The sequence below is a fragment of the Eptatretus burgeri genome, chromosome 14 (genome assembly GCF_056783735.1).
Source record: "Eptatretus burgeri isolate ZD-2024b chromosome 14, Ebu_testis_v1, whole genome shotgun sequence".
NCBI classification, from domain to species: domain Eukaryota; kingdom Metazoa; phylum Chordata; class Myxini; order Myxiniformes; family Myxinidae; genus Eptatretus; species Eptatretus burgeri.
In genome coordinates this window covers 17,235,564-17,258,913 of record NC_140974.1, presented here as the reverse complement: position 1 = coordinate 17,258,913, position 23,350 = coordinate 17,235,564, and the positions used below count along the sequence as shown (strand labels likewise).

Sequence of the window (23,350 nt, the reverse complement as noted above, 5' to 3'; positions counted from 1 at the left end):
TTCGCTCCATCCACACAGACCCGCTGGCCTCACTCACTCATCATGTACTCACCTCACAACTCTCCAACACACACACCGCTGAACTCTGCCATCCTTCTATCTACATCCCCTAACTAACTCGTGCTCCCACGTCGTCCCTTACACTATAGCACGTTCCATTTAACACTACGTAGCTAAACTACGTCCCCGCTACACATCCATAAGTCTGTCCATGTCTCCAAATAAATCATTTTATTTCCCAACCTAAATCTGGCTACAATCCCTCTAACTAATCCATTCCACGGGCCCCATGAGGACTTACCGCTGCCCCATGGAGCCGGTCTAGCTATGCTAACCCTTCCCCCTAACTCGTTTCCATCCTGTGCCCAGGGTTAGGGGGTCTTTCACCCCTTGCCCAGGAATCCTGTGCACCCGAAAGTGAGGCTTGTTTTTTTTTTTTTTTCATGCGCAGCACCTGCGCGGCAACTCAGAGCTCGCGCACTTTGCACCTGGCCGTGACGTCATGCAGCTGCACGTGTTCCTCGTCCCTCCTTGGACGGTACCATCCGGCAGAGATACCACTCCTGCCGGATTCCAACCACACGTGCAGCCATGACGTCACCGTGCGCATAAAAAAAACACAAGCCCCACGTCTCGAGGTGTTTCCCACGCGAACACATGTGCTTTGCCCGTTGGAGCTCAACACACACGATCGCGTGGAGAACCCATCCGGTCCAAATCCATTTACCTGCCTAAACTTTGTCCGTCCGCGGGATCGGCAAATCCACCGCGTGCGTTTCCGGACCGGGACTTCACTCTCGCAAGCGAGCACGTGGTGGTCTCGTGCGTTGCACAGCACGAACCGCGTGCTCACTGCTGGGTGAACCCGGCACGGTCCACGAAACAGCTACAGCCGCTACTCGGCTTTCTTTACTCACATGTCGCCGTCGTCGCCTCCATTCCACCCACGCACACCTGCGTGTAACGACGCACACAGTCCACTCCATCAAACTCACACCGGGAGACGCGGCTGCGTGCTCCCGCATGCCAACCGACATCTCCCTCTCATACCGCTCTCTCACACACACGGTCTCCCTTGCATTCGGCCGTTCACTCACGCATGCTACCTCTCTCGCACACGTGGCTCCACGCACTCGCGGCCTTCCACTCACTCGTAGTGCCTCACTCATACACCGTGCCTCACTCACACACGCGGGGGCACTCACCCGCGGTACCTCACTCATACACACGGCGACACTCACACACGCGGTCTCTTCCACACACGGTGCCTCATCCACACACGCGGGGGCACTAACCCGCGGTTCCTCACTCACACTCCGTGCCTCATCCACACACGGCGTGCTGGGAAGCACGTACTCCGGCACCATCGCCACCACACCACTCACACACGGGGTCGCACTCACGCCTTGCACCACACACACAGGGACAACCACACTGGGGACTTGTGTCCCCACAAGGGTCTCCGGGGCCTCTAGACCCCCCCAAGCTCGCCGTGCACCCGTCCACAGCACCCGTCCTCTCAACCTCGCAAAGCACGACCGAACTCACCTGGTCGTGACTCGCCTCAAGGGGGCAGACTCCCTCCCCTTGTTCCTGGAGGAGGCCATCCAGGTGCTCGCACTGGGTCTCTACCCAGTCCGCCAGCTCACCCCCATTATCCTCCACTACCTCTGTGTGTGTGTGTGCGTCACTTACCCCGTCTTCATCGTGCAGTCTCTCTATTTTTTCTGTCTCCCGTGTCTCTGCCAACTCTGTCACCTCTTCACCCTTTACCTCCCTTGTCTCAACTATTATTTCCTTTGTCACGGCCTTCATGCCCGCCTGCAGGCATCGGCCCATGTTCTGCGTCTCACCCCGCAGCTTTTTCGTTTCTTCCTTCATTTGCTGTGTACTCGCATCGATCTTTTCGTTCATGCTTTTTATTTCTGCATTCATTTGTGCCAGCATGGTGAATAGCTGGGCCATGTCGGATGCACTCAAGTGAGCCGTTTCGGCAGGGGTTGGGGAAGGGTCTTGGTGGAGAGGGGGGGGGAGGTGTCATACACCGCGGCCGCTGCCGCACCCACCTCGGGCCCTGGGTTCAGTTGGGCGAGTCCGTGCTCCTGCACAATCAACATTTCCTGCTCGGGGATTCCATCCTGGACCATGGATTCTACATTACTACACATATACATTTCTAATACCCCCGGCTCCCGCTCGCCTTGAGACGCCATCTTGCTTCTCGTGAAGGGTTAATTTAACTCGCTCGTAATTTGGAGGGAATCGGGGGTCGCTTCTCTCACCCCTGGACCGATTCCCGTGAATTTCGCTGGAGACAGGAGAGCCTGTTGTCCCGCTCTCCAATACCAGTGCCGCGAGGAGGGCGATGAATTTGTATCGCACGACCTGACACCAGTGTTGCGGTATTCGCGCCCGCCGGCGTGCTGACGGCCACGTAACTCGAATCGCGGCACGTCGCCCACCGGACGGACAATCCAGTCGTGACCCTCTCGGACTAACGCCGGGAACCAGTCACGGGTGGACCTTTTGGTCTCACCGCGATCGAGCCAATCAGCCCCCGCGTGGGATAGGGTTGCTCGCCAAATTCGACCTACCTAAGTACCCACGCGGAGGGTAGACCGGGCGATCGCACCTCGCCGCAGGTCGACTTCGGACACGGGCCACTTAAGCGACCCGTTCCGTACTATCAGAATAACCGAGCGGTGTTATCGTCGACCTCGACGGTTCGATTAATTATCGGGCGTACTCAGCCCACTACCAACCCTTTACGTGAAGCAAGATGAGGGTTCAATGGGGGAAAAGACGAAGCGAAGCGGGAGAACAGTTCAACAATAAAGCACATTTATTCGCGACGAACGGAAAGCACACAAATACAATTCCACCAAATGCACACAGAAAAAAACACAATTCCATTTACACAAAAAGCAAATATAAAAGCGAAAACAATGCAGAGCTAATACCGACTACCGAGCACACGGCAACACTTATACAATTCTACTTCACAGACGGCGCCGACAACACATACCCAAAACCAAGGAAAGAATACCCTCAAGAATGAGGCGGGCCTGAGGCCGAGACCGGGTCGCGCCTACCCGTCTGGTGATGAGACGCGGAGCGGCGATGGCGCCTCACTCCGCGGGCCTCGCGGACAGTGCCTGGCAGGGGGTGGGAAAGGGCCCCCCTTGGTCGCACTATCTCAGCGCGGGGGGAAACAGGAGGGGGTTGCTGATGCTCGGGGTATAGAGGATCTTTATTATCCCTGGTGTGCGTCTCCACCTCGGCCAGGTCGCGCTGCCGGCCTTCCTCGGGCGTGCAGCTCCCGGCACCGTCGCGAGCACCCCCTCGTCTGCCTTCGCCGCTGCCGCCTCTCCGCCTCTGGACTCTCCACCCTGGACTCTTCTTTGGGCTCTCTTCAGCTTCTCCAGCTACTGCAGGCTTCGGGCTCCAGACTTCCACACACGTCCCCTCCGTTCCGACTCCTTCTCGTTCTGCTGACTGACGAACACCGTCCTTTTATCCCCCCGTAGCTTCGCCTTTGACCCCCTCCCTTTGACCTTTCACCTCGCTCCCCATTGGCCCGAGAAAAAGTGGGCGTGAAGGCTTTTTGATCCACAAATTTGCATATATCGATCGTTCTGGAGGCGGGGCCAAATCGCCCCTCGCTCACCGATTGGACGGCAAAAAGTGGGCGTGTGTCGTTTTTGATCCGTTTTTGAAGCACAAAATCCGTGATTTTGTACACGCTGTTCGACGCGCGCTCTGCACGAATCCAACACCGGTACCCACAGCGGGGCAAGAACGGTGGCGATGCTACGGTTGCGAGGTGTGACGTGAAGGTCGTGGCGGTTGTGGTGAAGCGGTGTTGTGGTTGGTGGTTGATGTTGTGGTTGTGGTGGTAATCATGGCGGTTGGTCCAAAATAAAGATAGTAAAAGAAAAACGGCTATCCTGAAGAGTCGCAGCTCGCATAAACGACATGTATTCCCACTAGACAACGGGTTTGGGCCTAACTACACATATACTTGCCGAGATACCTCACCTAAGGGACCTGAATGGTGGTTTGCGAATTTGGTAACCACAACAATATAATATACATTCTTAACCCCTAGAAGCCATCCACACAACACACACACACACACACACACACACACACAAACACACACAAACACACAAACACACACACACACACACACACACACACACACACACACACACACACACACACACACACACACAATCCAAATCAATAAAACTCATCACAGCATGATGAGTGAATTCCATTCCTTTGTAGGTGAATTGACCGATACTGCAATTCTGACATATCAGTACTGGAAAACAAAATCGATTATTTGTAAAAGGGATCGATCGGCAATACAAAAGGAGTGATTAGAGTGGTTAGGGAGTGGTGAGTGGTCATCAATAAAATGATGAGAATGATACTTGTAATCTCTGAAAATATGAGGACTGACCAAGTATGTCCAAAATTATGACTGGAGAAGCAAAATGTTTACTCAGGTTCGGGACCGTGTGTTAAGAAAATAACTGAATGAGGCAGGTAAGGTTGTCAGTCTGAAGCTACACTTGGTTTATGAAAAGTTAAATCAAAAAGACCAAGCATCCAGGGCATGTAACAAGCACAACATATACAGGGTAGCCCGAAAGTTACTTTACCCCTGATAAATTTCTCGCACTTCCCTCCGTCCCTTCCCCTCTGCCCTCGCCCGCTATGATATGCGGAAACACTGACTCAGAAGAATGATGGAGCACATACAGATACAATGACAAATTAATTATTGTAAGTACTGCACCATAAAACCTGTATATTAAAAGAGTTCAAGAACAATGCTTCACTGGGAAGGGTAAAGTGACTTTCAGGCCACCCTGTATATGTATGTACAGTATGTATAAATCTAATATTTCACATGAGATTAATGTGGTTGGAATTATCCATCATTTAGTGGTAAAAGCACAGCCAACCAACAAATACTACTAAACACTACGTCGTCTTCCAATTTTAAACAATTAAGAAAGAGTAGACTTAGCCCGAGGTGATGTTTCATTCGAAGTCCATGAACTTACTCAAGCATATTACTTCAGGGCCACAAATGAAACATGGCCTGAGAACAAGTCTGCTCATTCTTCGTTGATTAAAATTTGTCGGGTAGAGCGAAGCACAAATTGTTGGTGAGTTGTGTCTTTTCTACTAACAATGCACATTTATATATTTAATAGTGATGGAGCCATCGCATTTGAGACATTCCATTATTTCTTATTTAATGGAGGAGATCTACTTACCCTGCTTCTTAAGTGTTCTTCAGGTAAGTCACTTGGAATTCTCTTCATTTAGATCATCTGATGCAGTTTATCCAGAACAGTCCTCATCCTCAGCGTGGCCCCCCTGGATTTCCTGGGCGTCCGGGGCCCCGTGGTTTTCCTGGTTCATGGGGTTTGCAAGGCATTCCTGGTGGTCGGGGCCATCGTGGTTTTCCAGGCCTTGCTGGAGACTTGGGAAGCACAGGCACTCAAGGTTGGACAATTAAGTTTCACTCAATGTGGCTGCAATATACACTTTTATGGCACTCGTATATCGAAAGTGTCACTTACCGCAGGTGCACATGGTGACAAAGGAGACAGGGGAGCTCGAGGTCGAGGAATCATTGGCTCTGCAGGACATTCAGGTCCCATCGGTGAGAATTTGCACCCTCAGAAAACGTCTTTTCACTTAGTTTATTTCTTATGTTCACAGTTTTGCATGAGGAATCACCATATGCATCGTGCACTGTGCAGGTCTTCCTGGCATGCCTGGGCCCAGCAATAATGGTCGTGATGGAGTGAATGGAGACTCTGGCTTTGCAGGGCATGCAGGCTGGCCTGGTGTTAGAGGATTTTCCGGTGTTTCTGGGATTTGTGACAATTCTCTTTGCATGCCACCGACACATGGCTTCTATTCCTCCAAAAAAGGCAGCAATGGAGTTGAGGAAACTCCAACAAGCTGAACTTCACGTTGATATTTAGCAGCTTGTACTATAAATTGGAGGAACCTGCCAATTGCTGGAACATTATTCACTCAGGGTTATTTTGAATATTTTAAAGCAACTTGAGAGAGTAGAACAGACCAAAGTGTAACTTTAAACGATAATGCTTGAACTGTTATACTTGAAATACAGTAAACGTTTCCTCTTCATTTTAAAGCACTGTGACTTTGTAGAGTATTTCTTGAAATTCTATGGTAGGAATCAAATACCGGTCCTAAAGTCATCTGGAGTAAGCCTGTCCAATGTTCATAATAAATTCTCCATTGAAGATTATATTTGCAGGGAGCATTCTGTCCTGGAGTCTATCATGGACATTTGTGGGTGATGATGTCATCATTGCTCATCAAAACAAGGAAACAGAAAGGTAGAACAATTATATTGGTGTTTTTTTGCGAGTCATGAATGGACAATTGCAAATACACGTTAGTGTGATTTGGAAATGTAAAATTGGTTAAGGTATAACATAATCTACTCAGTCATGAATCAGACTAAAGTCCAGGACAACGACTCGAGTCCACCTTGAATCATTATTTTATTGGAATCAGCCTCAGAACATAAAAAAACAAGAAAGCATCTCAAACTGCAAAGCCCATCTGTGTCCACTTTTTACTTGAACTAAACTTGACAAAAACGACAGTTAAAAAAAAACATTGTACATTTTAGTAATTTGTGTTCCCCACAATCTCATCATAAAGGTTTGTTGAAAATTTGATAACAAAAGCTCAATTTGTAAAAACTTTACGGCCTGAAGATTCACACTGAATCTCAAAGGTAAACAAGGATTTTGATTAAAACATTTATGGCTGGTCTACACTTCACTGATGTCATCCATGCAAACCCCTATTCCTCATTGAGAGTAGAACGTCATGTGCCAAGTTTCAAATTTTTCCAATCAGCAGGTGCAATGATTTTTTTTGTGTGTCGAATCCAAGGTGGCTGCCATACCACGTGACCTATGATGCCACAATTTCCATTGAAATATTCTCCATTAGGGGTCACTCATACCTTGAAAATTTAGTGTCAATCGGCTAAGTGGTTGATGATAAAAAAAATAGAGCAAAAAAAGGCCAAAAAAGGGTCGAACAATCATAATAATAATATAAATGAAAATTGACGATTTTATGTGATGCTGACCTTTTATTTTGACGAAATTATTAATTATTTTATCCATATTATCAAAATTAAGCTTTGTTGTAAATTTGATGACAAAAGCTCAAATGGTAAAAAAAAAGTTACGGCCATGACAGACACACAGAGAGACAGACACACACACACACCAACAAAGAAGTGATTGCAAAACCCCATCTTCTGTTGTGTGGGGGATGGGCTGACGGCACTCAGTATTGTGCATACCTCCACCAGGCTGAACAGATTACATTTCGTATCCCACTGATAGACCGGATCTCGATCCAGAGCTTAAACAGGATGTAATCAGCTTGTTCTTGTCACCTACCTAACTTATCCATCTCGTTTTGTTATAACTCATCAACAACATTTTTTGAGATATCATGCTATACATCATTTTTGGCCCCATATCTCAATGGTGAAGATTTTAAAGAAAATTGAATACTTATCACATCCAGATCCTCCTCACCAAAATCAAAAAGATTTGTCATTGTCAGACAACCAACCTGTCCACCAAATCCTTGACACACACCCAACATGTCCAACAAGTTTCATCCGAATCCATCCATAACTATTTGAGATACTGTGCTAAAAATCATTTTGGCTCGATCTTTCAATGGTGAAAAATCATGAAAAAAAAATTGTTGTATTCTTATCCGAATCTACACCAAAATATAATAATTTCGTCCTTGTCACATATCCAAACTGTTCACCAAGTTTCATCTGAATCTGTCAACAACCTTTTGAGATATAATGTTCACACCTGCATTACTCTGATCGCCAGAATTACTCTGATTGCCGGAATTACTTTAGGATTACTCCAAAATTACTCTGATCACCGGAATTACTTAAGGATGACTCCGGGATTACTCTGAACACCTGGAATACTTTGGAATTACTGTGAACACCTGGATTACTCTGCATTACTCAATACCAAGATTACCCTGGGATTACTCTGAACACCTGGATTACTCTGGGATTACTCTGAACACATGGATTACTCCTGCATTACTCAATACCAGGATTACTCTGAACGCTGGAGGAACTTTGAACAATTTTTCTGAACATTTTCATTCGTCATGACGTCAGAAATCGAATACTTTTCTCAATCTTGTACTCCTTACAATATTCCTTGGCTTCTGACCAAGTACAAAGTTTTCATCCGCAGCCTGATGGAGTACTGCTCACCCCTTTGGGATTGTACTCCCACCTCTCACCTTTCTCAGCTTCACCCTGTGAAAACTAAGGCATTTAAGATCATTGATATCTCCCGCGATGAAGCTGAGTCTTTGGGTCTCTCTCTCTCATGACAGGCAGGTCTGTGGTCTTTCTGTCTCTACCGTCTCCTCTCCAGCCACCCTCCTCTCTTTTTCCGCCTTTACCAGTCAGGCCAAAGGATGGGGAGTGGTGGTGGCCACAACTTGCTGATGACGCCCAGTCGGCAAAAACGAGTTCATGTTTGAGTTACTCCTTCCCCCTCGCCTTGATGCTGACATGATGTACCTGTAAAGCCTAATTGTTGATGCCGAAGTGATCTGTCTGTGGGAAGGGCTCGTGCATGATGTGCTGTTAAACCAGTGGGTGATGCACAAAAAAGTTGGAGCATGTCATGCATAATGCCATTCCCAACTGCCTTTCCAAATTAATTATTTGGCTGCTTACATTGTTATGGGCAAGCATTGTGTTTTTGTCCCAGAATGCACTTGCTTATTATAATTCCTCCTAGCAAAGGCCAGGATGGAGCATGAATGGTTCAGCACAACAGCTAAAGGGTGATTATTAAAATTAAACACACACACACACACACACACACACACACACACACACACACACACACACACACACACACACACACACACACACACACACACACGCACGCACGCACGCACGCACGCACACACGCACGCACGTACCAGACAAACACAGGAGCTCACTTCAGACAAACACAGCTGTTCACCTTGGGGGAAGTAACTTCGCAGAACACTCTTGGTGCTGGCAATACCATCTCTTGACGGCATTTTTCTCTTCGCAGTCAGCAGGTCATTGTAGAGAGAAATACACCACCCCCTCCAACATGGGATGCCAATCCCATGTGATTTATCCATGCTCAATTGTCTCAATGTTGAGTGTCAGGTGAGTTACCATTTTTAAAGTCTTTGTTGGTATGACTCGACCAGTGTCTGAATCGAACCGCTGAGCAACCAGACTCGGAGAGATTGCTTGAACCATGACGCGATGGAGACAGGTAGGAATGAAGGTAACAGTGTATTGTTTTTCTTTACAAGATCGAGGCTGACAAATAAAAGAGGTCACAAAAAAACGGCAAAGAACCACCAGAGGTGCCAAAGTTAAACACAAGAAGCAAGGGCATAAACAAACAGAAATAGAGTAAAAGAGGTGTTCACATCATTTAACAGTTTGACCATCAGGCTGACTTTGTTCAATAATAATAATGAAAAAGAAAACCTGATTCATAGTGGAATACTCCAGGTCCACATTGAAGAAATTGCAGTTGTGAGGACATTTTCATGATGTGGATAAAATAGACCAGCTAGAACCTCATGAAAAGCAGGATATAAAAAAAAAAACAACTAAAAATGTCATTTAAAATACTCCTTTGTCATTTGACAAGAAATAATTACTTTAAAATGTACAAAAAGGTGTAGTGTCCAAAAACAGCTGGGGGTGGGAGAGGGGCTGTAATAGAGGTCTACAAGATGAATAAAAACCTCTCAAACAGGACAAGCAAGCAAGTGATGTGAACAAACAAGAAACCTGAAATAAGGATAGGATGGGGGATAAATCACCTCATCAATATTACTCTGAACACCTGGGATTACTCTGAGCACCTGGATTACTCTGAGATTACCCTGACCACCTGGATTACTCCAGGATTACTCTGATCGCCGGGATTACGCTGGGATTACTCTGAATGGTGGAGGAACTTTGAACAACTTTTCTGAACATTTTCATTCGTCACGACGTCACAAATCGAATATTTTTCTCAATCTTGTACTCCTTGCAATGTTCCTTGCACATGTTAGAGTTTGATTTGGGAAACGTCTTGCTTCGCTCAAAGCATCCCCAGTCGATGCTATGTTTACAATGCACTTCAACTATCATTTGGATGCATGTGGCAGGGTTTTATGATAATCATCCCTTGAATTAAATTGTGTAATACATATTATTTGGTTCGGATTTCTCGTTGGACAGAAGCACCGACAGATAAATCAATGGAATTAAAAAAAAACAAAAACTAAATACTCTATCTAATATTAAACATCTTCTTTGTACCATTGTAAAGGAGGTATAGAATGAAGTCGACCAACAGGTCTATTGGTAGAAGATACAGCACCATTTTTAGGCCCAAGAAGCCTGAAAGTTTCTTCTATAAAAGGAGATTGTGTTCACATCTTATCGCGGTTAGGGTACTGAATAAGAACTCCCAGTGAGATAATTGGAAAGAACAATGACATTCTAGCCTGACATTTCGTAACCTCAGGGATTTCTGACAGGATAAGCTTGTTCGATTAATCGTAACAAACAACCGGCTTGGAAACCTGTGGCCGAATGAGCCTCCACTGTCAAAATGGCCACCGATCATAGGCCCTTGACATTCTTTTGCTGCGGGCCCCTCCTCTGGTGGTCGTGGAAACACTGCGAGGGCATGCACCGGCCTTGTCTGCCGGATGGACCCCTAGCGCCCGGTGGGCCACTGCTTCCAGGAATGCCCGGAGGACCCGGGCTTCCGGGAGACCCATGCTTTCCATAACCCGGCATCCCAGGAATGCCTGGGGAACATCCAGTCAAAAACATCTTTAAGTTGAAATTGCTGGCATGAAATGCAAGTTGTAGCTAATATGTAAACAAATTACAGAAATAAAGGCAGATCTGTAAGAACATCCCACATCCTTTACCCAAATGCACAAATCAAGAACCAGGTTCATGAGATGATGCTTTGGATAAGTTCAAATTATACAATTAATTATTTTCAGCAGGAGAGTTTTTCGAGCTGGGTGATACTGCTCATCAGATATCTGAAAGTTTTAATGTTATAAAACCAAGTCGCATGTCTCGCTATTCTACCAACAACCAGAACTTTGTAGAATGTCAGATGAATTGTAACTTTTCTTCAGTTAACCTTTCAACCAGGTATAGTTTTGATGATGAAATGTATGCACTTGTGATTGGTTATTACTGGCAGGCAAATGTGTCTGCATTTTTAGATAAAAAAACAACCTTTTTCTGCAAGTAAAAGGTCTTCAAGGTTCAATATATAAATGTCACCGGATCATCGTGTGTGCATACCTGGAGGTCCAGGTGGTCCTGGTTCTCCAACCTCGCCAATTCCCTTGATCCCCGGTTCACCTGGGAGGCCCTGCTCACCTGTTTGAGAGAAAGAGTTCATAACCTGCAGTCTCTTGTCTCTTTGTGAAGAATTTACAGGACCTCAGTTTATACTTTGTGGTACGGAGAATACACCAGAGGTTGTATGTACAAATCTGGCTAAAAGGGAGCAGTATTCTGGAATTTTGATTCCAAACGTTCTCAGGAGAACAACAATGTCGCCGTTGGATTGCGATGAAAAAAAAAAAACTGGCTCACTTACCTTCAGGAAAGGGAGTTTACCTGTCTGTTCAAACTCAATAGATCCAAAGCCAGTCATCCAGGTGACGGTCTTACAGGAAAAATAAAATAATTTGTTTGTGACAAATCTCAACCAATCTCGAACACACAACACACAAATGATTAATTTATGCCTCAGATTTGGATGTTTTCCCCAAAGTTGAAAAACTATTCCCAGTCCCGAGGTGTACTCCTGTCACGAGCTATGAACAGCTCCGCCCGATCTCTATCATGCTTGTAATTGTGTGAGGATTTAAGGGATTCCTTGCCATATCAGTGATGTGGGACAGACAATTTGGCATTTATTACCAACAGTATGGCAATAGGAAAGGCAGTTAAATTGTGCATTACCTTGTGAGTTTGCTCAACAGAATTCATAGCCATGTTGACAAACTTGGCAATTACATGAACTTGTGTGCCAGTGACCTCAGTAAAGTTTTTGATCGTATAAATCACACGATTGTTGTTGAAAAGCTGATCCAACCTGGAGTTGATCGCACAGTTTTGCCTCCAATCTGCAGTTTTCTATCACAGCATTCACAAACTGTTCGATATAGTGAATTAAGGTCAATCTCTCATGATCGTACATGCGGTGTACTGTACCGCAGTAGCAGTACACCGCAACGTGTGACCCTTAATGGAATTCTCTCATCACCTCTTCCTGTCAAGGCTGGGGTTCCTTAAAGCAATGTTCTGGGCCCATTCAGCCGAATGCAGTATTGCTCTCCCCTCTGGGCTGGTGCTCCCGCCTCTCATCTATCTCGGCTTCACGCTGTGGAAACCAAGGCATTTCGGATAATGGGTATCTCCCGCGATGAGGCTGAGTCTTTGTATGTCTCACCCTCTCACCACAGGCAGGTCTGTGGTCTTTCTGTCTTCCACTGTCTCCTCTCTGGCCTCCCCACCCATTGCTCTGTCTGCAATCTGTCCCACCCATGCAGGGCGATCAAGGTCCACCAGCAACCACTTTCTGGTGAAACTACCAAAATCAAGAATCACTGCTCACCTTAATTCTTTCATTCCTCTCTTTTTCTCACCTTTGGAACAAAGTCCCACACACTTCAATTCCATTCTTCCCTCCAGGTCTTCAAAACAGCTGTTCACAACCATCTCTTTTCTTCCCCCATTAATCCACCCCAAACCCACCTCCTTCATATTCCCTGATTTCATTCTCGAAGTCCCTGTAGTGTCCATCTTGTTTATCCCGTGTACCCTACCCCATCCCTCTCCCTTCCACAGATCTCCCCACATCTCTGTTCCACAGTTTTGTGTTTCCTTCTCCCGTCTCTCTTGTATTCTACTCCCCTTGTTATATGTTCTGTGTGTTAGCTCCCATACAGGCCTTGACATTGTATCCTAAATTTTTTTTTACATATTAGAATTTGAGTACGTCGATAAAGTATGTACAATTAGAATGTGAGTAAGTCTATAAAGTATGTACAATTAGAATGCGAGTGTGTATAAAGTATGTACAATTAGAATGTGAGTATGTCTATGAAGAATGTACAATTAGAATGTGAGCATGTCTATAAAGTATGTACAATTAGAATGTGAGTGTGTAAATAAAGTATATACAATTAGAATGTGAGAGTGTGTAAATAAAGTATATACAATTAGAATGTGAGAGTGTATATAAAGTATATACAATTAGAATGTGAGTTCGTCTCTAAAGTATGTACAATTAGAATGTGAGTATGTGTATAAAGTATGTACAATTAGAATGTGAGTGTGTGTATTAAGTATGTACAATTAGAATGTGAGTATGTCTATAAAGTATGTACAATTAGAATGTGAGTGTGTATATAAAGTAAGTACAATTAGAATGTGAGTATGTATATAAATTACGTACAATTAGAATGTAAGTGTGTGTATAAAGTATGTACAATTAGAATGTGAGTATGTCTATAAAGTATGTACAATTAGAATGTGAGTGTTTTTATAAAGTATGTACAATTAGAATGTGAGTGTGTATATAAAGTGTGTACAATTAGAATGTCAGTTCGTCTATAAAGTATGTACAATTACAATGTGAGTGTGTGTATAAATATGTACAATAAGAATGTGAGTATGTCTCTAAAGTATATACAATTAGAATGCGAGTGTATGTATAAAATATGTACAATTAGAAAGTGAGTATGTCTATAAAGTATGTACAATTAGAATGTGAGTATGTCTATAAAGTATGTATAATTAGAATGTGAGTTTGTGAATAAAGTATGTGCAATTAGAATGTGTGTACGTCGATAAAGTATGTACAATTAGAATGTGAGTGTATGTATAAAGTATGTACAATTAGAATGAGTATGTCTATAAAGTATGTACAATTAGAATGTGAGTATGTCTATAAAGTATGTATAATTAGAATGTGAGTATGTCTATAAAGTATGTATAATTAGAATGTGTGTACGTCGATAAAGTATGTACAATTAGAATGTGAGTTCGTCTCTAAAGTATGTACAATTAGAATGTGAGTGTGTGTATAAAGTATGTACAATTAGAATGTGACTGTGTGTATTAAGTATGTACAATTAGAATGTGAGTATGTCTATAAAGTATGTACAATTAGAATGTGAGTGTGTATATAAAGTAAGTACAATTAGAATGTATGTATATAAATTACGTACAATTTGAATGTGAGTGTGTGTATAAAGTATGTACAATTAGAATGTGAGTATGTCTATAAAGTATGTACAATTAGAATGTGAGTGTGTGCATAAAGTATGTACAATTAGAATGTGAGGACGTCAAAAAGTATGAACAATTAGAATGTGAGTGTGTATATAAAGTAAATACAATTTGAATGTGAGTATGTATATAAATTATGTACAATTAGAATGTGAGTGTGTGTATAAAGTATGTACAATTAGAATGTGAGTATGTCTATAAAGTATGTACAATTAGAATGTGAGTATGTCTTTAAAGTATGTACAATTAGAATGTGAGTGTGTGTATAAAGTATGTACAATTAGAATGTGAGTATGTCTATAAAGTATGTACAATTAGAATGTGAGTGTGTATGTAAAGTAAGTACAATTAGAATGTGAGTATGTATATAAATTACGTACAATTAGAATGTGAGTGTGTATAAAGTATGTACAATTAGAATGTGAGTATGTCTATAAAGTATGTACAATTAGAATGTGAGTGTTTTTATAAAGTATGTACAATTAGAATGTGAGTGTGTGTGTAAAGTATGTACAATTAGAATGTGAGTATGTGTATAAAGTATGTACAATTAGAGTGTGAGTACGTCTATAAATTATGTACAATTATAATGTGAGTGTGTATATCAACTATGTACAATTACAATGTGAGTGTGTGTATAAATATGTACAATTAGAATGTGAGTATGTCTCTAAAGTATATACAATTAGAATGCGAGTGTATGTATAAAGTATGTACAATTAGAATGTGAGTATGTCTATAAAGTATGTACAATTAGAATGTGAGATGTCTATAAAGTATGTATAATTAGAATGTGAGTTTGTGAATAAAGTATGTACAATTAGAATGTGTGTGTGTGTGTATAAAGTATGTACAATTAAAATGTGAGTGTGTGTATAAAGTATGTACAATTAGAATGTGAGTACGTCTCTAAAGTATTTACAATTACTACAAGGTAGTGGTATGTATACAGCACACACGGACATAGTACATATGGGTAGATTTAGATTTGTAGTGTCTCTCCGTGGGTGTGTGAGAATGCCATGCTTGTTGTGGGTGCCTTGGTGGCAAACTTTCATCCCTTATCTTATTGAGGTTTTATCAGGTTTTCCTTTGATCTCGTGACTGTTTCTAAAGAAATCGGTAATGAGATGTGCTTTTCAAAGGTTATGTTTCTTTTTGTGAGTTCAAAGCAAAATACATTTGATAATGGCCGATTTCTGAGCCATTTGCCAGATGAACTCATTTTCTCAATTCCCGAGCCAAATTTTTTTTCCACCATTCACACGCAGCTGTTTACGAGGTATAAAGATTAATGTTTGTGCGCATCTCCTTGAAATGTCTATATAAATGCAGTGTTGTTTTTCGGTGAAAGCGACTCAAGGTTTTTGGGTTGCATACAGTATGTGCTGTCGTTGGAAATCAAACTGACTCCATTCTGTCGATTCCCAAAAAAATTTTGGGACATGTCCTGGTGGGGTTTATCTCCAGACTTGTCTGGATGGTATTTATCTCCGGATGTGTCTGGATGGGAGTTTGTCTCCGGATGTGCCTGAGCAGTGTTTATCTCTTGACAGCTTGGCTCCAGACACGTCCGGGCGATGTTTGTCTCTCAAAGTGTAAGATCGATGTTTATGTCCGGGTGGGAGTTTGTCTCCAGACATGTCAAGGCAGTGTTTTTCTCCGGATGTCTCTGGGTGGTATTTTTCTCTGGACATGTCTGGGCGATGTTTCTCTCTAGACGTGTCTGGGCGGTGTTTCTCTCCAGACTTGTTCGGGCAGTGTTTCTCTCCAGACGTGTCCGGGCGGTGTTTCTCTCCAGACGTGTCCGGGTGGTGTTTCTCTCCGGACGTGTCCAGGCAGTGTTTGTATCTGGATAGGAGTTTGTCTTTGGACATGTGTGGATGGTGTTTGTCTCTGGATGGCTTGGCTCCAGACGTGTCTGGGCGGTGTTTCTCTCCAGACTTGTCCGGGCAGTGTTTCTCTCCAGACGTGTCCGGGCGGTGTTTCTCTCCGGACGTGTCCAGGCAGTGTTTGTATCTGGATGGGAGTTTGTCTTTGGACATGTGTGGATGGTGTTTGTCTCTGGATGGCTTGGCTCCAGACGTGTCCGGGCGGTGTTTCTCTCCGCACGTGTCGGGGCGGTGTTTATGTCTGGATGGGAGTTTGTCTCCGGACGTGTCCGGGCGGTGTTTGTCTCCATATGTGTCTGGGCAGTGTTTGTATCCGGACGTGTCTGGGCGGTATTTGTCTCTGGACTGTGTTTATCTCCGGATATGTCTGGGCAGTATTCATAGTATGACTGGCAGAATATGGATTTCAGACAATATTTTGTTTCCATCTTCACTGTTATTCTTTGCAGAATCATTTTGATGAGACAGTATGAATCGTAATTAACGCTCCATCGCACGGCTGCCTTCCCTTCCTCTCACCTTATGCTGCATTCCCATCCCACACCCTTCCTCAGTCTCCCTCCCTCCTCACTTCCCCACCCCAGCTCACTCTCCCCCCCCCTCGTTCCCCTCCCTTATTTCTCTTCTCCCCTCTCTCTCTCTCTCCCCCACCCCTCTCCACTCCCCCCTCATTTTCTCCCCGCTCCAAGTATTCCCGTCAGCGAAGCGACGGGTGGTATTTGCTCGTTTTAAATATTTGGACTACTCCTTTGGTAAATTTTTTAAATGAAACCCAATTGAATGAATTAATTAATCTCCTTGTCCGGCTTGGTGCGTGTGTGCTGTCAGTTCAGATTTCAGGGTTGGCTCTTAAATGCCCCCAGGCGAACTTGCAATGGGCACTAAATCGCTGCAAGCATTCCTGAAACCAAAAAAAGGTAGAGTGGTTCAACAAAATTATTCTCTTCACGAGTTCACTTAACCTTTTCATGAATTCTCTGAACCTTTTAATTAATTTGTGATAACTGACTTGCAGGCCTTCACAATATAGATATGGTTACATGGGATATTTGGGATATTGCGATGAGTGAAAGAAAGTCCAAAGTAGAGCATGCTGGGATTTTTTTTCCTGGTAATTTATAAGTAAATTTCTCAAACTACAATAATTGTACCCCTCATACCTTTGGGTCCCATCGCACCAGGTAGTCCTCTTGGGCCAAATGGACCTTGAGATCCGGGGTGACCAGGAGGGCCTGGAATTCCGGGTGTTCCCTCTTTTCCTGAAGGACCAGGTGGCCCCGGTCTACCGGCCTGTGGTTGTACAGGTGCTGGGACTTTCCACCGTGACATTAGGCGCTCAATCTGATCTGTAATAACAAGAGAGAGAGAGAGTGATACAAGTCATGTTTCAATCCCACCACTGTAGGCCTTTCACTATTTTTTCCCACGTAACTCATAAAGACGTCATTAACTATCCATGGCAACTACACTTCATTCTTCATCTTACCATTCATCTGCCTTGATATTTCATCCCTGATGTATCTCTTGATTTCATCAAATGACGGTGCCTCTCCCTGGTCGCAAAATGAATTGTTAACCTTATGCTGCAGAATACATCTCTCAACACTTACTCACCACATGTTATGTCATTGTATTCGAGGATTCATGATGTCACGGTCATGAGACAGTAAGGCAAAACAAACAAAATAAATAAATAAATGAGCAAATGAGTGAACTTTATGTTCAATATTTGGTGAACAATATTGAGCAACAACAGAATAAGTCATTGTTATTCAGTTTACAATCCTCATCTATTTAATGCCAGAGGTTCATCCAGCACGCTGCTTTGTTGCCCTTCACATCAAACAGAAATCAAGGCAAAAGTTCTTCGAGATTCTCATGAGGCACTGAAAAGATCGAGAACATATTCCCAGTGAAACTTGCTTTCAGGTAGTTGCTAATTCCAGCACAAAACTGACCTGAAGTCCTGTGGCGCCAGGAGAGCCGTGTGGACCCGGAGGTCCAGCAGATCCCCTTTCTCCAGGGATTCCAGGTGGCCCCATCATGCTGTCAAAACCTTTTATGTCCCCCATGCCCCCTGGCAGACCTGGTAGGCCACGCGGTCCAGGAGGCCCACGATCTCCATGCTGGCCTTTCTCACCCTGAGTAACACACCAGTCATTGACGTTTTTATTCATCATTTTAACACCACCAGAGATGCAAGAACTTCAATGTTAAACTGTAAACTTGCATGTTATTAAACACTATCCCTCATGTTCGGCCATGTGCTTTCCATGTATTTTCTTGATTTAAAAAAACAAAAGCTTTCACAGATGGAACATCTGGTGCCACTTTGCATCCAAACTTGCATTGCACATCTTATCCTATAGTGTCGCTTTCGTTTCTTTCAAGCAGTTGTGCCTCAATTACAAGTGCAGGTTTTATCACGTGAACATTGATTAACACTTAAAAAACCTCAATATGCCAACAGTATATCTACTTTTTACTGTATGTTCGTCAGTTTCTGTCACCATGATTCAGTGCAGGCAAAATCACTCATCACATGGTCAAAAGGCACAGAAGATAATGTCAGGTATTTCCATTGTTGTTGAGGTTTCAACAATTGATGTTGCACAGGATCTACAGGCATGAAAATTAAGGTTTTTGCTTTTTATCCTGGAATTCCTTGTAGCAGTAGAGGGGGGAGGGGGGGAAATCGTGTAATTGGGATGCATCCTGTTCAAAATATGTGAAGAGCACAAGTAGACAAAAAGGATAAATAATAACAGGACAAAAAAAAAGGAGTTATGTGAGAACAAAGGCTCTAACATTTTAACTACAGCATGGCTTTCAACTCGTGAGATAAACCAGGACACATTCTCCAAATCTTTGCAGACCCCTTGAGGAGAGAGGACAGAGGGAAAGGGGTGAGGGAGGAGGAGAACATTGGGGGTGTTCGTGGGGGTCTGAAGGGAGGGGGGATTGGAGAATATAAGTAAGGAGAGGGAGAAGGATGGTGGACATTGGAGGTGCTAGAAGGTGGGCTTGACTTTGTAAAGTGTGCTGGTAGAATAGCCTAGAGGTACGCATGCTTACCTCTACACATTCCAGCCTGGGTTCGGATCCTGAACAAGCTATAAACTGTCATCCTGGTGTTTCACAGGCAGGGTGATTCATCAATGTGTGTGGCATCCCTCAGATGGACGTTGGATGGGTGTCCCATCTGCTGGCATTAGTTGGTGGATGTTAAACATCCCACAGTGCCCTTCATGAAGAGTAGGTGAGCTATCACAGGCACTATTACAAATTCCTGTTCTAACTTCCAGAGGGTGTTGCCGATGCGGCACAGCCACATCTTCAGCTAATGATGCTACTTTGTAGCCATGTGCTGCATATGAAAGAAGAAGAAGAATTAGGCAAGTGGGCTGAAAGAATGGCCAAAGCCCGAGCAGTATGCCCACTCGCCTCGAAGCCGTCTCGCCTGGGTTTTAAAAATGGGCCTGCTATAAACCGTCATCTGCGGCAATTCTCGCAGCAACAGTAGTCACGTGATCAACTGCCATGCCATTTTGTCACTGTAACTAATTTGCTACCCACCACCTGACTACTTCTTTAATGGCCCCACTTAAACTGATCTTCAATTGGGAAAGTTTGGCCAAAGCCTTTTACGAACCGGCTGGTCACGCCTGACGTTTGACTGAAGGTATAAGAATGGGGAAATTGTTCAGTGTGTTGATGATTCGCCGACACTTCACAAAAGACACCGTGGGATCTTAAACTTGAACCAACAAATACTATCAGACTGAAGACCTGCCTGTGAAGAACAATCGGACAGTCTATTGTAAAGTTTGGGAATCAAACCCAGACTCGTCAGCTCAAAGGTAAGCATGCAAACTTTGGATCATCATGTGGGACACCGAACACACCTGATCCATCGATATCATCTATAATAATGATAAATGTCAGTGTGTGTCAGTGTGTGTCAGTGTGTGTCTCCTCCATAACTCCAAAATCATGAAACCTAGCGGCCCAAAACTTAGCATGCATACTAAGGGCACGGCAAGGAAGTGCATCAGTGAAAATTGTGTGTTTGGGTAAATTTAAACACCCCTTTTGAAGATAATTAATGGCTTACCTTCATGAAAGACTTATCCTTGGTTCACCCAACTTTTCCTCGCAAGGGTCTTTGCCACCATTTCGATTCGGCCAATTCAAACATGCTTTTGCCTTGGAAACACAATCTACTCTCATAGGCTAATTAAAGTATATAATCAAAATATTATTTGAGAATTGGATCTTGTGGACTAAATAAGTGTTGAAATCTGGAGTGAAATCTGAAGAATTTAATGAATTACTGATTTGCCAAGTGTTGGATCATTGGCCCAGTGACAGGGAATGTGAGCTGGGTTTGGACCGTTTGCCTGTCAGTTGGAGAGACGAGAGTTGGAGAGAGTCCTGAGAAGATTGAGGTACTGGAAGTGCTGTATTTGACTCATCTATGGTTTTTAAGTAATCATGTGGCTGAAAGGACGATAAAGATGCGCCCGGTCACATTATGTACCGCACGGAAACCTTTATAATTATTATAAATTTTTTTCGTAAATAAATACTTTTTAAGCTGCTAAGATAAATTCTGAAGTTTAAAATTTGAAATTCAACTTATCGTATTTTTGTTGTAATTAAATAAAGGTACAAACACCACCCGGAGATGCCCGAAGAGTTGTGAAGGGGAAGAGGATTTAAGCATGAGGGAGAGGGGAAGGGAAGGCAGTGCCATATCATATGGGTTCCAACAAAACTTGCTGAATGAGTTGGGTAGGTGACAAGAACAAGCCGATAAAATTTTGGTTCAGATCCGGATGCATATACGGACTATCAGTGGGATACAAAACAGAAACTGTTCAGCCTGGCAGAGATATGTGCTCTACTGAGTGCCGTTCTCGCTGAAAGATGCATTTTGGTGTGTAAAGTGAAGTGGAACTGGCATAATGTAGGTTTTATGTCGACCATTAAAACATTTGTAATGACAGGCAATGAAATTCTGGAACTTCCATCAGATATCATGACAAATCAGAGACTTCTGGAATGTGAGTTCAGAGTAAATCTTTAACCCAATGAATAAGAAAAAGATAAATCTTAATATAATGGAGCTAATGCATATGTGTGTGTGTGTATGTATGTGTGTGTGTGTATGTATATATATATATATATATATATATATATATATATATATATATATATATATATATATATATATATATATATATATATATATATATATATATATATATATATATGGCCGTGCACGCGGCGGCCTCATGCAAAGAACAGCACGGACCCCGCGCGCTGCCTTTCAAACCTGGCACGGTTCTCAACATAGCTATGGCCGCTACTCGGCCTTTGTCCACCGTCAGGCACCGTCGTCGTCGCACTCTTACGCACACATTCTCACGTGCCACGACACTCACACACCTCGAGATGGCACTTTCACTTGGACATGCGGTTGCGTGTTACCGCATGCCAACCACCATCTCCCTCACGTACAGCGACCTCACAAATGCTGTCTCTCTCACACACGGCCGTTCACTCATGCGGGCCATTTCACTCGCACACGTGGTTCCACTCACACACGGTGTTTCTTTCACACTCGCGGTTTTTCTCACACACGGCCTTTTACTTCGGCACTCCTTTTCACCCACGCACGCCATATTATTCACACACCCGGTCTCTTTCACACAACGCCTTCCACCCTCACTCTGCGCGCTTTTCAGCACACATTTCGCCACACTTGTAAACACACATTTCGAAACCACACACACCGGAATTCGCTCCACCACAAGGGGTCCCGGGGCCTTCACACCCCCCAAGCTCCGTGTATACCCATTCACAGCACTCGCCCCCTCTAACTCGCAAAGCTCGACCAGACCCACCTGGTCGAGATCCGCTTCAAGGGGGAATATTCCCTCCCGTCGTCCCATAAGGAGGCTATCCGGCTACTTGCACCAGGTCACGAGACATTCTGCCAGCTCCCCCCATTGTCATCCACTACTTCCATGTGAGTGTGTGTTCGTCTTTCATCCTGTCTTTATCGTGTAGTCTCTCTACCGTTTCCATCTCCCGCGTCTCTGTTAATTCTATTTCCTTCTTTGTCTCTGTTATTCCTTTTACTTCCTTTATTATCTCCCTCGTCTCTACGTGTCTCGTACACGTCTCCGTCACCCCATTTAATTTTCCCCTCTGTGTCACCGTCACTTTCTCTGTCACCTGCACGAGTCTCGCCCAACGTGTCTCCCGAATTATTTTTTCCTCCCCCGCTTCCATCGTGGGCCGGACACAATCCACGCTCTCCCTCAGCTCGCTCGCTCCAGCACGTGGCGCCGCCATTTTGCACACCGTTGTCCGCGCTTCTGTCATTATTGTCGCGCGCCACTGTCATTATTGCCTTTTGTCCAGCCTGGAGTTCCAGCCCCATGCACTGCATCTCACCCCGCATTTGTTTCATTTCGTTTTTCATGTCGTTTTTCATTTCGTTTTTCATTTCTTTAATTTCGTTTTTTGCTTCGAGTGCGTTTCCATCCATTTTGTTTTCTATCCTGCATGCATTTCCATTTATGTCGTTTTCCATCTGTTGCATCTTCCCACTCATTGCTTGTGTGATCATCTCCACCATTTGTGCCGGTGTCTCTAGCCGGACCGATCTGCCATTGTCGGTCGCGGTTTCGCTGGGGACCGGGGAGGGATTTTGAGGAGGAGGGGAGGGAGGGGGTGTCATACACTGCGGCCACCGCTGCGCCCATTTCGAGCTCTGGGGTTGTTTGTGGGGGAAATTCATCCTGCATTATGGAGTCCTGCACGGTCATTTCGTCCTGGGCCATGGATTCTATCATCTCCAAATCCATACCTAATCCTTCCTGCACCTGTTCGCCTTGAACTGCCATTTTGCGTAACGGAATTAATTTATACGTCCGGAATTAGGGGAACACGGAGGGTTGCTTCGCACACCCTTGGT

At 44.1% G+C, this 23,350-nt stretch overlaps 2 protein-coding genes across 10 annotated transcripts in view; one reads left to right on the top strand and one right to left on the bottom strand.

The window, feature by feature from the left end:
- The window catches only part of LOC147012716 (uncharacterized), a 101,703-nt gene extending 94,999 nt beyond the window's left edge, over positions 1-6,704 (top strand). For both annotated transcript variants that reach the window (XM_085853820.1, XM_085853819.1), the window contains 3 exons: positions 5,347-5,526; positions 5,609-5,686; positions 5,787-6,704. In XM_085853820.1, the coding sequence (XP_085709946.1) occupies positions 5,347-5,526; positions 5,609-5,686; positions 5,787-5,995 (467 nt within the window). In that variant the 3' untranslated portion in view covers positions 5,996-6,704. The remainder of the gene's footprint in view (positions 1-5,346; positions 5,527-5,608; positions 5,687-5,786) is intronic.
- Positions 6,705-9,405: 2,701 nt separating this feature from the next.
- The window catches only part of LOC147012715 (uncharacterized), a 286,616-nt gene continuing 272,671 nt past the window's right edge, over positions 9,406-23,350 (bottom strand). For all 8 annotated transcript variants that reach the window (XM_085853811.1, XM_085853813.1, XM_085853814.1 and 5 more), the window contains 5 exons: positions 18,321-18,503; positions 17,849-17,915; positions 17,523-17,708; positions 11,468-11,545; positions 9,406-10,950 (listed from right to left, as the gene is read on the bottom strand). In XM_085853811.1, the coding sequence (XP_085709937.1) occupies positions 10,760-10,950; positions 11,468-11,545; positions 17,523-17,708; positions 17,849-17,915; positions 18,321-18,503 (705 nt within the window). In that variant the 3' untranslated portion in view covers positions 9,406-10,759. The remainder of the gene's footprint in view (positions 10,951-11,467; positions 11,546-17,522; positions 17,709-17,848; positions 17,916-18,320; positions 18,504-23,350) is intronic.